The sequence below is a fragment of the Panthera pardus genome, unplaced genomic scaffold, assembly GCF_024362965.1.
Source record: "Panthera pardus isolate Hobbes unplaced genomic scaffold, ASM2436296v1 HiC_scaffold_8, whole genome shotgun sequence".
In the NCBI taxonomy this organism is placed as follows: domain Eukaryota; kingdom Metazoa; phylum Chordata; class Mammalia; order Carnivora; family Felidae; genus Panthera; species Panthera pardus.
Genome location: NW_026527013.1, coordinates 91,489,384 through 91,503,028, shown reverse-complemented (window position 1 = coordinate 91,503,028; position 13,645 = coordinate 91,489,384). Strand labels below are relative to the sequence as shown.

The 13,645-nt window shown below is 33.5% G+C and overlaps 1 protein-coding gene across 3 annotated transcripts in view; it reads right to left on the bottom strand.

Moving 5' to 3' along the window:
• Positions 1–518: 518 nt before the first annotated feature.
• The window catches only part of DBF4 (DBF4 zinc finger), a 32,423-nt gene continuing 19,296 nt past the window's right edge, over positions 519–13,645 (bottom strand). For 2 of the 3 annotated variants that reach the window (XM_019443200.2, XM_019443202.2), the window contains 5 exons: positions 13,011–13,056; positions 9,904–10,032; positions 9,344–9,455; positions 6,084–6,208; positions 519–3,858 (listed from right to left, as the gene is read on the bottom strand). In XM_019443200.2, coding sequence (XP_019298745.1) covers positions 2,874–3,858; positions 6,084–6,208; positions 9,344–9,455; positions 9,904–10,032; positions 13,011–13,056 — 1,397 coding nt within the window. In that variant the 3' untranslated portion in view covers positions 519–2,873. The remainder of the gene's footprint in view (positions 3,859–6,083; positions 6,209–9,343; positions 9,456–9,903; positions 10,033–13,010; positions 13,057–13,645) is intronic. The other variant, XM_019443201.2, reaches the window with a different exon arrangement.

Below are 13,645 nucleotides of genomic sequence, written 5' to 3'. Positions count from 1 at the left end.
TGTTACAAATGATGAAATCACAGCGTATGGTTCATGCATTACATTACTGGTCACAGCACAGAGTTCAACACCACCAAGTCTATAGTGGCTGATATCTAAGGTAATTTGACTCCACTTAATCTTTTGAGTAACCTACTGTGTAACCAGCATTCTTTCAGACCTTTTAATTTGGGAATCCCATGATTTAAGATCCGACTAGCTCAGTGAAGGATTAGTTTACATTATGCTTGAAAAATCTTTCCATCTCCTTCGGGAGAGGATGGTCTTCCTCATATTTCACTCCACTAATGAAACATAGCATTGGAATGATTCTTAATTGAAAAGTGAAACAAAACTATTTGGGCTCACATTAACCAAACTATATAGAAATTGATATTTAAATAGATATAACATTTATCATTTTAATATATTCTTTAGATAGAATAGTATTAACTACACATCCATCCTAGCACCAGTGTTTAAAAAAACCTTAATTTTTATCTGATAGCATAATAATCTCACATTTCCAGAGATAAGGATTCAAGTTCAATGGTTTTATGTTTAAGTTTTATACATAAAATCTTGTTTCCTTTAAAAGTAGGTAATTTTGTCTTGACATTCATCAAATTATTATCTACAAATTATTATAACATTAGAGTTAATAACATCTATATATGGCTCCATTATTTTAATATACTAATCTATACATGCAAAGAAGTCACTGGCTTTAAAAACCATTTAAAAGATTCTACTGACATGTAAAATACACCTTTGCTAGAACTGCTTGTTACCTCAGAAAATTAAACATTCATTTTAAGTCACAAAATCACACTGTCTTTACTGCTGCTGTTTCTAGTTACTCCTAGAAAAAGAGCCACCAACTTTGAAAGCTGCACTGTTGCCCACAGCTAAAGCTAATTAGGGTGCCTTTTTTTCCCTTCACACCTTTCCACTTCAATGCTCTTGTTATCAAAGAATTAAACTTATCATGTACTTGCTGGGATTTGTTTGTCTAGATGCTTTTGGCGGAGGCTGTCACTTTTTATCAAGCAAACCAAGTTTTCTATCTACCCTGCTGAGGATTTGAAGCTTCCTTCTTAAGATGCCTTGCTACATTAAAAATTAAGTGTCTTTTTGGGAACAAATCTGGGAACCAAACCATAGTTAAGTAAACACAACCGCAAAGGCACCTTGGCCAGGTGACCATGCCTTGGTTAAAGTTGAGAGAGAAAGTATTCATACTTCTACATGGCTGCTACCTCATACACACTACTTACTGCATACTGGAGGCTCAATTACTACCTGCCACCCTCCCCTTGGTTGGGCACCCATCTGCACTGCCCAGCTCACACAAATTCTACGTGGTGGTCCTGTTACCCACACACAGAATTTGAGCATTTCTTAAAACCTGACATACTCATTATGAAGATCTTGGAGGACAGTTATCTTAAAGCCCAGTGTTCAAAATAATAGTTCAAAAATGGTGTCAAAATAAAGTTTAACACTTTTAACTACTGGAAGGGTTCAGTTCGAGTCTTTTACTCCTTATTAGATACAACTAAGGCAAACAGGGCCACTGCAAATTGAAGCGACTATCACTCTAAAGTCTAAGGATCATAAAGCAAGTTTAAATACCTTTTAATTATTTGGAAAATTAAGAGAAAAAAATACCTCCTACAAATAATTTCCCAAGTTTCATCTAGGTTTTTAGAAGGCTATCTATAAAATCTGACATAGATTTACATACACACACATGCATTTGTGACAGAAAATGCTATAGTAATTTACAATGAAAACAAGGTTTGCATGAATGCACTGTAAAAGAGTATTTCAGTGATCCTACTTACTTAAGGTACCAGAAGGACCAAAAAGGTGATGAAAAGCTACTATTTCTCACTGACACTTTCCACACAGTCAAAACACACACATCAGAACATATAAACGAATACACTAGGAACCCTACAGGGTTTCAAATAATTAAGACTGGTAATCAAAGTTAATTTTTAATGACAATATATTCAAAAATATTCAATGGCACCAACTTTTATTGTGAAAATGTCATTAGCTGTAAATGCCTCTCCTGGAAGAACACACTCAAAGACAAACACCTCTACCGTCTAAAGATTGAATGGTTGAAATTTTTCTTGTATTTGACTATTTTTTCCCCCTCAATTATTGAGTTGCTAAGTGCCCAAAGGCAATCTTCACAATGCTTCAATACTTTTATTTATAGTTCAATGCCATCCTCCCTCTTTCATTTCCTGATACCAAATTAGGGGATAATGAGTCATTTTGGAAGAAAATCTTTCTAAAGGTGAATAATCAACAATGGGAAATTTATTCCATATAGTAGTTTAGCTAAGTTTTTCCTTTATGGCTTCTATTTATCTCTTCAAATAACCTAACTCCTTGGTGCCAACACATGAGCAGGGTCCACGTAGGTCAGTATCAAGTAATAATGACTTCCAAAACCCAAACACAGAAATTAATACGGTTTTTCCCTTTTGTGTGAAAATTAGGTTTTTAAAAGCAATATTCTCAGGTTATCATGGGAATCTTATTTTAATAGCCTTTGGAAAGAACTAGACTATCCAAATATATAATGCTAAATATTAATATACCCAAAATTTCACTTTAAGTTCAGTGACATAAAACATTATTCATAATTCTTAAAACATAGTGTGTAAAATAAGTCACAAGTTTATTCTACAATTTTCCTATAAAAGGTATCCAATTCTGTAGAAAAATGCAAACATCACCTTTATTGTTAATATTTACACTTAGTTCTGTAAACAAAGTTGGCAAAAAGAAAATAAACCAAGCATTCTCATACACATTATTAAAATTTTCAAGAATATGATCTTCATCACTTCTGACAAGTATTTATTTCAAGTCTAAAAGCCAGTAAATGTAGAAGTTGAAGGGGAAGAGAAAAACACTGACAACAAATTATTTGAATTTTCTTCTTCCCAAATATCTAAAACATCACATATACCACTGTTTTCAGTGTAGCTTGTGAAACCCAAAAATTCTGACTTCTCTTCACTAGTCTGAAACAAGTCTAGTAGAGATTGTACTGGTGAACTACAAATTCTGTTTCCTTCTTGTGTAATAAATTCAGTTCTTTTCTTATCTAATTCCACATTTGGTTCCAGATTTTCTTTTTTATTTCTTCCTAATAATATTTTCACTTTCCGATGGATCTTACCAGAAGGTAAACTATCCACATTGTTGAAGTTGCATTCACTGGGTTCCTCAGGGGGACTTTGGGATGGAGTCTTTGCTTGAACTGTTAGGTGCTCCTGTGAACTGTTTATTGCTAACAGACCAGAATCATGACCAACTATTGAATGAAGGTCCTTTTCCTTCACATTCTTTGCTGGAAAAAGCACAGTATCTGACTTTTGTTTTGGTTGAGATGCAGTATTATCCATACTGACGTTAGAAACTTGTACAGATGTCTGTAGCCTACATGGACAGCGATCTACACTTAGTTCTTCTAAGTCACTTTCATTTATCATTAATTTATGTTCAGAAATGTCAAGAATACATCCCTGTTTATTTTTACGTGGAGGTAGATGTGTAAAATTTTGTTTTAGGTCATTTTCAACTGGATTTAACTTGGAACATTTACTATTTGCTTTCTCATCGAGTCCTCTCAATTCACTTGAAGGGCAGGGGATGCATTCTGAAATAAACACAAACTTCCGTTCAGGTTCCTGGACTTCTTTATACAGGAAACGCTGCTCAACTACCTGTACATTATTTTCCTTGAAGTCTTTGTGAGAAGTATGTTGCAATTCTAGCTTTTCTTTTGGTTCAGACCTTTTCAAGACACTTGTAGTAATAGGAGAAAGGGATCCAATACTGTATTTTATTCTTTATAAAACAAAAAGAAAAAATTAAATTGCTATAAAAATTCCTTAAAGTCAAATTAGTATCTTTTAAAACTACTTATGTAGCTTATTTAACTTACACAATAATACAAAAATACTGAAATCTTAACACTTAGCCAAATTTACTTTAGATGTCTTTAAAGTAATAAAACTGATATAGCTGAAAACTCTAGTGTACCCCCTCTTCTCATCTATGTTCTTCCCCTTCTTCCCAGAGGGAACCAGTATCTTAAATGTGATGTTTACAACTACTTTAACCATATAATTCAAAGAAAGAGGACAGTAAAGAGATATGGGTCTTCTCCCAATATTGTTCTCATTATCCTGAAAAATATCCTAACTTCTATGGTTTCATTTACATTAATACTGTCTCCTCATTTTACTTAACAATGTGGGGAATGAGTATTGGGACCTAAGGCAGAAACATATTCCCCACTTATTTATATTTAAGTGTAAAATATCTAAGAACATATGGAGTCAGAAACCTGGTATCTTTATACTCTAAAAATGACAAAATAGTAATCCTGAAGTTTCACACATGTATTTGACCTGAAAATCTCTTCATGGCGTCTCTTAATATCCTTGGTATGCTAGTTTGTATTACACAATCCTACTAAATTATATACAGAGAGAAACTTACCAGCTCACTACTTATGTTTTCTGTTCTACATGTCACAGATAACACAGAGAAATATAGAATTCAGCCTGCCCTTTCAAAACCAGCAAGGACCATTTTATATTTATTTTGTTTATACTTTCACTCAAGAATTCCTCTTGAACAAATGGAGTATTAAAAATGTAAAATTACTAGTCCAATACTGCTCTCTCCTTTAATGTCTAGAGATGTTTAGGTGATGTGCACACAGATGAAAATTATGCAGATAATATAATTAAGGAAAAACCAGTCTACATTTAAGTACTAGTTCAGAATTTGCTGCAGATTAAATTTTTAGGGAATTCTGAATTCTTACAGTAGCCCACATAATTATAGTTTTTTTTTTTTTTAAGAGAAAGTGAGAGAGCATGAGTGGCAGGGGGATGGGGGGGGAGGCGGGGGAAGAAGGACAGAAGGAGGGAGGGAGAGGGAGAGAGTAGAGAGCAAAGGGAGCGAGGGAGAGAAAACAGAGAATCTTAAGCAGGCTCCACACTCAGCACAGAACCTGACATAGGGCTTGATCCAACAACCCTGAGGTCATGACCTGAGCAGAAATCAAGAGTCAAGGCTCAACCAACTGAGCCACCCAGGCGCTCCCCACACACTTTTAATAATTGAAAATATGGCTCCTCTCCAAATATCTTAAGTCAATAATAAACAACCATTCTGAATGTTACAGAAATAAATTTAGACTGTTCTACCTAGATATAATCAAAAGACTTTGCAGTTAATTTTCTGAATCTGTACCTTGATATATTTTCTAATCTTCTTTAAGACTTAAGAGTAGACTAAAAACAGATATAAGGACTGAATAGCCTAATGAGTTACTATAAATTTTAGCAAGTGAAAGCATGTCTTTTTATTTTGGATTTATGGGAATAATCTAACCAGGATCATTTAGTCAAAGTGCAGTAAACTGCTAATGAACAGTACTGTATTCATATTTCAAAGTTCTGTTAAGTACTATTAGTAAATATTATTGGCAAGTAGAATATAAGAAAAAAAAACTTAGTGAAAGTATAAAGACTTAACAGAAGTAAGTAGAAGAAGGTTTATTTAAACTCCTTAACTAAAAATTCTAGCTCTTCTAGTCCAAGAAGATGGTAAACTTTATGGTCCCAGACCAGGGACTGACAAACTGTATAGCACATGGACCAAATCTAGTCTATCATTTATATATTTTTCAATAGAGCTTTATTGGAACACAGCCACACCCACTCACTTATATATTGGATGTGGCTGCTTTCACTGAACAATGACAAAGCTAAGTAGTTGAAATAGGTATCTTATGGTTCACAAAGCCTAAAATATTTACTGTTTGCCAACTCCCCTTCTAGACTATAACAAGACTTGAAGACCTTAAAAGTAATCTAAAGTAAGCACTTTTGGTAGTGAAGAGGGGATGGGAGTGGGGAGAAAAGAAGTAATCAGTTCTTAATCATTTACATCCTGAAAAGATATATTCCTTCTAAGAACGAAAATCTGATTTATTTTTAGTTTAATGAAACAGCTTAATATTCTGGTAAAATTTAAAACTTAGGTTGATATATTACCTTTTATTTCTAGGCATGTCTCTTTCATATTCCACAAAGTCAAAAATTAACTTAGATACAATATCATCAACAACTTGATAGTGATTACTCTGTGCAAAGTTTTTATGTTGCTCACTTAGAAGATGCTAAAACAAAAACAAAAATACACATAAATCATATAATTATATTCTTAAACGAACAGATTCCTTTTTGTTCAAGCTTTCTAATATTTTCATGCCCCTAAGATTAGGTTTCTCATAACTACTCCAAAGAAATATCCTTTACTAGAACTTCAAAGAATGTTAAGTAAAATAAATTTGTGGTTTAAATGGAACTACAAATAAACTACATCAGAAAATGAAGATAAAGATGGAGAATACAATAGTAACATTTAGCATTTAGAGTGTGCTAATACTCTTAAGACAGTATTTCCCTTTATTTTATTTCATTCTTACACAATTACCACTAAGTAAATATGGTAGGGCCTATAAAATATTAAATGAATGAAATGTTACAGTTTAACATATAGGAATCCAAAAGGCGATTATAACAACAAGTGAAATAAATGCTGTGAGGTACAAAAAAAGAAAGAATTCACTACTGAGGAACACATTTGAGAATGAGCAAGTAAACCATCTCAATTACCCAATGCTTATAATGGAGAATATGGAAATTATATTCTCAGTCTTTTTTTTTTTTTAATTGAAGTTTAGTTGACAGTTATTCTCAGTCTTAAGTGTGGTGCAGAATAGTAAACAAGTTCAGTGTACTGGGATAAAACTCAAAGGAAACAAAGTTTCTGCTAAATAGGTGGAATCTCCAGGCTAATTCTATTATTTCTCTGTCAGCTGATAAGGGAATTGCACCTAGAAGGCTGTACCAAGTGACTGTGCAAGAACCTCACTTCCGTTTCTCTAGTTTCATGTAACTTTTGATGATTTGACTGTATTTCCAAAAACTAAAGTCTCCAGTGATTACAAGAAACAAAAGTATTCTGGACTATTCCTTCCTAAGTTGCAAAATTGCCCACATAGAAATTATCTATACCCAGTAATGTTAAACAAATGAGAAATGATTAAAATGTAAAAAGAAACATTAACTTTTAAGTTTAGATTCCATTTACTCATGTCTTTAGGAGAAAGAAAATTAATTGTAATAAATTAAGAAAACAGTCTCCCAACTTTTATGTAGCTGTCCTCTACCTCCACCTACCTCTTCTCTGAAGTCCTGACTTAAATGTCGCTTTTTCAATAGAGTTTTCTATGTCCCTTATCCAGTGTTAAGTACCCTCTCATTATTTGTTACCATTGCGCTGTATACTTCACTTTTTTGATACTATCCTACTTGCAAAGTCATGTTTTGTATCAATCTTCTCTCTCATACCATAAAATATCTAAGGGAAAGGAATATGTCTGCCTTGCTTGTTGCTTAATCTACAGTAATCAAATCTGCTAAATGAATGCCTTGATACAGGTGGAACTGAATCCCTAAAACCTAAGATTCAGAAAAACAAAATAATATTTTCTTTATTCTCAGCAACTAAGAAACAGATAAATAAAAACTGAAATAACAAATGACTTTAAAATATAAATCCCAACATCTACTACTTTTCCTTCCTTGTGTCAGTGACCAGGTTTTCATTTTTCAGTCCTAACATTTTTTGAACATTAAATGAGGATCACAAATTGGTATTAAAGAAAACATCCATTAGAGATTATTCCATTTTAATAACAGCAAAGCAAAATTTCAGGACCAATCTATAACTTAAATTTCAAAATGATTTTTTGGGAAGGGGAAATATTTCTAAGATAGTTTTAGCTTCTTCTGATTAAAAATATTTTAGGGCTCCTGGGTGGCTCAGGTTGGTAAATTGTCTGGCTCTTGACTTTGGCTCAGGTCATGATCTCAAGGTTCGTGGGATCGAGACCCACATCAGGCTCTGTGCTGACAGTGCGGATCCTGTTTGGGATTCTCTCTCTCCCTCTCTGTCCTTCCTCTGCACATGTACAAGCCTATATACCCAGTGTTTTCTCTGTCCCTCTCTCTCTCAAAATAAACATTTAAAAAAATAATTTTAAAGTAACCCTACATTTCTCCTTTATTACATAAATAAAAACACAGAATACTAACACAAAATACTAATATATTTTGGGTTATAAAACAATCAAACTTCAACTTAGAGTCTAAAAACAGAAATAGCTTATTTCTTAGATATTTATAAATATTATTCTTTCTCCTTAAACTTTTTCACCACCTTCTACCAAACTAAACACCAAACATACATATCCACTAAAATGACCAACTCAAATAATAACACCTAAAATTTAATAAACACAGCTCCCACCACTGTCCAAGGTCACACAAACAGGAAGCCAGGATTCAAACCTGGGTAGCGGGATCCAAACAAAGCTTTGGTTGTTTTTTTTTTTTTTAATTTATTTATCACTTTACAAACTGCATCTTCATCTTGTACCCCTTCCAATTATTCTATTTCTCTTTCTGCTAATTCAAAGAATTCTACTTTCTTCTCAGCCTATTAGTTAATCATATGCTCATTTTTTAATTCCTCAGGCCTGAAGCATCTTCTCTTACTCCGAACATCCAATCCACTGGCAAACCCCCTTCACCCCATCTTTAAATATATCCACAATCTGACCAGGCCACATCACTTCCACTTCCACTAGGTCATCACTACCAGTTTAATGGTTTTTTCAATCCCATCAAATCAGTTTAATTTAGTACTTTTGCACTGCTTATTTCAATATCCATGAGTCTTGTTCCCTCACTTCCTAGGTTTCTACTTCAATTTCACTTTACTGAATCACAATATTGCATTCAATATTCAGTTATCTAGGTTTTCCTCATGTAGTCTAAGTAAGTATCAACACTCCCATTCCTGCTTTACAGTTTCTCATAGCACTGATCTCATGTTCTTTTTACTTTTCTTACCATGTAGTTACCTATCCCCCACCCCCTTCCATAGAATGTAATTTTCACAAGGGTAGGGAATTGGTCTCTTTTGTTCAATGCTGTTTGCTCAGAGTAGTGACTGGTATAACACAGGTACTTAATAAATATTTGCTGAGTTAATGAATAAAAATGATTTTTTCAATATATTATTTTCCCACTTTGGGTTCTTAAAATTTAAGATAATTCTATAAAAAAGAAATACATGCTACTTACAAGTTATGAACCACAATCAGAAAAATAAGCTAAAATTTAAATAGTAAATATTCATAGTTTTAGAAATATCAACCCCCCAAGTATAAAATGACACTTACAGTTTCAAGATCTTCATATTTCTGCAAGCAACATTCACAGTATCCTTTTTTTTTCTTCTCTTTCAACTGGAGTTGAATTGGGATTCCACATTTATTGCCATCTGTTTGGATTCTGATAGAAATATACGGTAAAAGAATTAACTCCTGAACATTAAGAAGTAATTTATAGTGTACCGTCCTCACCTATCAAACAATCTGCTATAATCTCCAGAGATTTATATCAATAAATACTTTTAAATATATATCTTTTTAAGAAATTAAGAAGCAAACTAAGAATGCAGTAATTATTCTGTAGAATATTGTAGATTACTTAGGAGATATAACACATTTTAATTGTAAATATCTGTAAGCCACCCCTCAACCTCAATCTATTGATCTAAATCTGACTTAGAAGAGATTCAGACTTCTAATCTAGCAGAGAGCCATTGAAAATACACAAGGGGTAAAACCGTAACAGTGATCAAACATAAACACACACACACACACACACCACCATGGCTAAATGAATTATTTTAAATATTTGCTTAAAATGAAAAAAATCACTTAAAGGTTAAACCAACCTTAGTTTAACCTGCGTTTGCTTCTGGATGCTAGATGGCTTATCTACATCAAATGGACTGGAGGGCTTCTGAATAGAATAATTTATAAAAGGCATATTGGTCAGCTGAAGATAAAATGGTCTATAAAGTCTAAAAAAGTAAAAAGACAAATACATGAAATTCTTTAGGGTGAAAAAAAACCACAACTGAAGTCTTCTATTTCAAAAACATGGAATTCATCTAGAATCTGAAATAACAGAAATCAGTTAGGCTTTCCTTCCCAATTCCTAGACCTAATTCTTTTCTTAAAAAGAAACATTTTAAAAAGAATATGGTAAAATAACACAAAACTTACTATCTTAACCATTTTTTTAAAAAGTAATCTCTATGTACAGCATGGGGCTCAAACTCATGAGCGACATCAAAAGTCACAGGCTCTACTGACTGAGCCAGCCAGGTGCCCCTATTTCACCCATTTTTAAATGTACACTTCAGCTGCATTAAGTACATTTACAGTGTTTTCCAACCATTAACACTGTCCATCTCTAGAACTCTTTTCATCTTTAAAAACAGCAATTCTCTACCATTAAACAGTAACTCATTCTCCCTTCCCCACCAACTCTTGACACATCTCATTAAATGGAATCATGTAGTATTTTTCCACTTATTTCACTTAGCGTAATGTCCTCAAGGTTCATCCATGTGTCAAAAACTAATTCCTTTTTAAGGTTGAATAATAACCATTTTATGTATATACCATATCATCCATTCATTGGTTGATGGATATATGGATTGCTTCTGCTGCTGGGCTACTATGAACAGTACTACCACCAACATGGAATGTGCAAGTCTTGCTTTCAATTCCTTTGGATATATACCCAGAAGTGAAACTCCTAGATCATATCATAGTTGCAATTTTATGAAGAACCTCCATACTGTTTTCCATAGTGGTCACACTATTTCACAATCCCACCAACAGTGCACAAGGGTTCCAATTCCTCCACATCCTTGCCAATACCTATTATTCTGATTTTGTTTTTAATAACAGCCATCCTAATGGTGTGCGGTGATAGGTATCTCATAGTGGTTTTGATTTGCATTTCTCTGGTAATTAGTGATGTTGAACATCTTTCCATGTATTTGTTGGCAATTTGTTTGGAGAAACATCAAGTCCTGTGCCATTTTTAAAATCTGATAATTTGATTTTCTGTTGGCTTTTTAATATTACATTTTTTAAATTAAGTTTTTAATTCCAGTACAGTTAAAATACAGTTATTACATCAGTTTCAGGTGTATAATATAGTGATTCAACAATTCCATACATCACCGAATGCTCCTCCTGTTTGCCCCAGGCATTATGCAAACTATAGTTTCTATGTTGCCTCTTCGCAGGCTGCTGTCTCTTTAAGGGCAGGAACCTAGCTATCACATGCCCTTCCAACTCACTAGTAAGTCAGCTGACTTTTAAATCTCTAAGATCCAAGTCCTGCTGGTTATACAAAATCAGGGAACTCAGCTGTTCTGGTTTTCAAAGCCAGACATTATAGGGATTCATCCTCCCCTTGTGGGCTACCTGGTGCTTTCACCTCTCCAAGCCAGGGCCTGCAGCTCCCAATCACCATTTCTGCCCTTTCTAATCTTTCAGATGTGGCTTCTTCTCCACATCTAGTTGTGAAGTTTGTTCTGCCAGTCTTCAGATGGTTCTCTGGTTTATTCATTCAGATGCAAATGCTAACTAGTTGTAAACATGGGATAGGTTGAGGATCCTCCTCCATTATCTTCCCAAGCTCCACCCCGACCCCCCATATTACACTATATTAGATAAAGGATTTAAAAATATCTTCTCCCATTCCATGGTTTGCCTTTTCACTGCTGTGCACAGGAATTTATAATTTTGATCTAATCCAATTTATCTTTTGTTGCTTGTGCTTTTGGTATCATATTCAAGAAATCATTGCAAAATCCAGTGTCATAAAGCTTTCCCCTTGTTTTCTTCCAAGAGTTTTAGTTATAAGTCTTTGATCTATTTTGAGTTAATTTTATGTATGTTATAAATTAATATTCCAACTTCATTCTTCTGCATGTGCATATGTAGTTTCCCCACTACTATTTGCTAAAGACTGTCCTTTCCCCACTGAATAATGCTGGCATCCATTTGACCATACATGTAAAGATTTTACTTCTTAGCTCTTTATTCTTTTCCATTGGTTTACACATCTGTCTTTATGTCGATAACAAGTTGTTCTGATTACTGTAGCTATTAGTAAATTCCAAAATCATGAAGTCTAGATCTTCAATTTTGTTCTATCAAGATTGCTTTGGGTGTTTGTGGTCCCTTGCCATTTGGTATGAATTTTAGGATGTATTTCTCACTTTCCGCAAAAAACATCATTGGGATTTTGACAGGGACTGCACTGAATCTGTAGATCGCTTTGGGCAGTACTGACATGTTGGCAATCTGAAGTATTCCAATCTATGAACTTGGGATATCTTTCCATATACTGGTGCCTTCTCTAGGCCTAACTTTGAATTGCATTTTTTTTCCTCATAGTAATACGTTTCATAAAAAGAAGCACTCAACACATCTTTGTCACCTCAATGAGTACCCAAAATTAATCACACATGTCTAAAGGAGTAACTAGAAGGTTAAGAAAAAGTTATCTAATTCTCATGTCAAATTAATTTCCTTGTATACAGTCTTCATTAAGATTACTCTTTGAAACTTCAGAATGAGTTCAAGAAAACTACTAAAGGTTATTCTCAGATTTTGTACTTCCAAATATTACCTAATAATTTCTTTTTCATAAAGTAGAAGCAATCTTTAAACAGTATTTCTAAATCATTAGGTACTGCATTTAGCTAGCAAATCATTATTTGAAATATTAAAAAAATGAGCTGGTTTCATGACTGCTCTAAACCAAATATTTCAAGGAATTATCATCTACAACATACTGAAACTAAATTAAGCTAAAAATTGCTTAATTTTTGAGCAAAAATTAATTAACGCTACTTTCTCCAACTTGTGCACCTGCCTATCAGTATAACTCTAACAAAGAGACCTAATAATATTAGTGGATATAGCTTAATTAATTAGATTTTTTTTCTTTTAACTGAACTTAGATACTTACTGGCTCATATCCTCCACCTTTACAAAAGGTTTTTTAAGTCTACCTGCTTGAGAACAAACAAAACATTATTATTAGATATGTATAAATCCAAGAAATTAAAAAAAAAATACTCTGGCTAAAAATCCCACCCAACTATGTACAGGTCCTCAATTTACAATCAGGATACACCTTAATAAACCCATTTTAAGTTGAAAATATTTTAAGATGAAAATGCACCTAACCTATCAAACATCATAGCTTAGCCCTAGCCTAACTTAAAGCATGCTCAGAACACTTACATTAGCTTATAGTTGGACAAAATCATCTAACCCAAAGCCCAATTTTATAATAAAATGCTGACTATCTGATGTAATTTATTGAAAACTATACTGAAAGAAAAAAACAGAATGGTTTTAAGCATACTGGTTGTTTACCCTTACAACCACGTAAATGAATGGGAGCTGCAGCTCCTTGCCGTTGCCCGTCATGAGTATTGTATGGCATACTGCCAGCCCGGGAAAAGGTCAATATTCAAAATGTGAAGTACGATGTCTACTGAATGTGTATTACTTTTGTAACATTGTAAAGATGGAAAATTATAAGCCAAACCATTGTAAATTGAGGACCATCTGTATCCATTATCCATTTCATTTCAA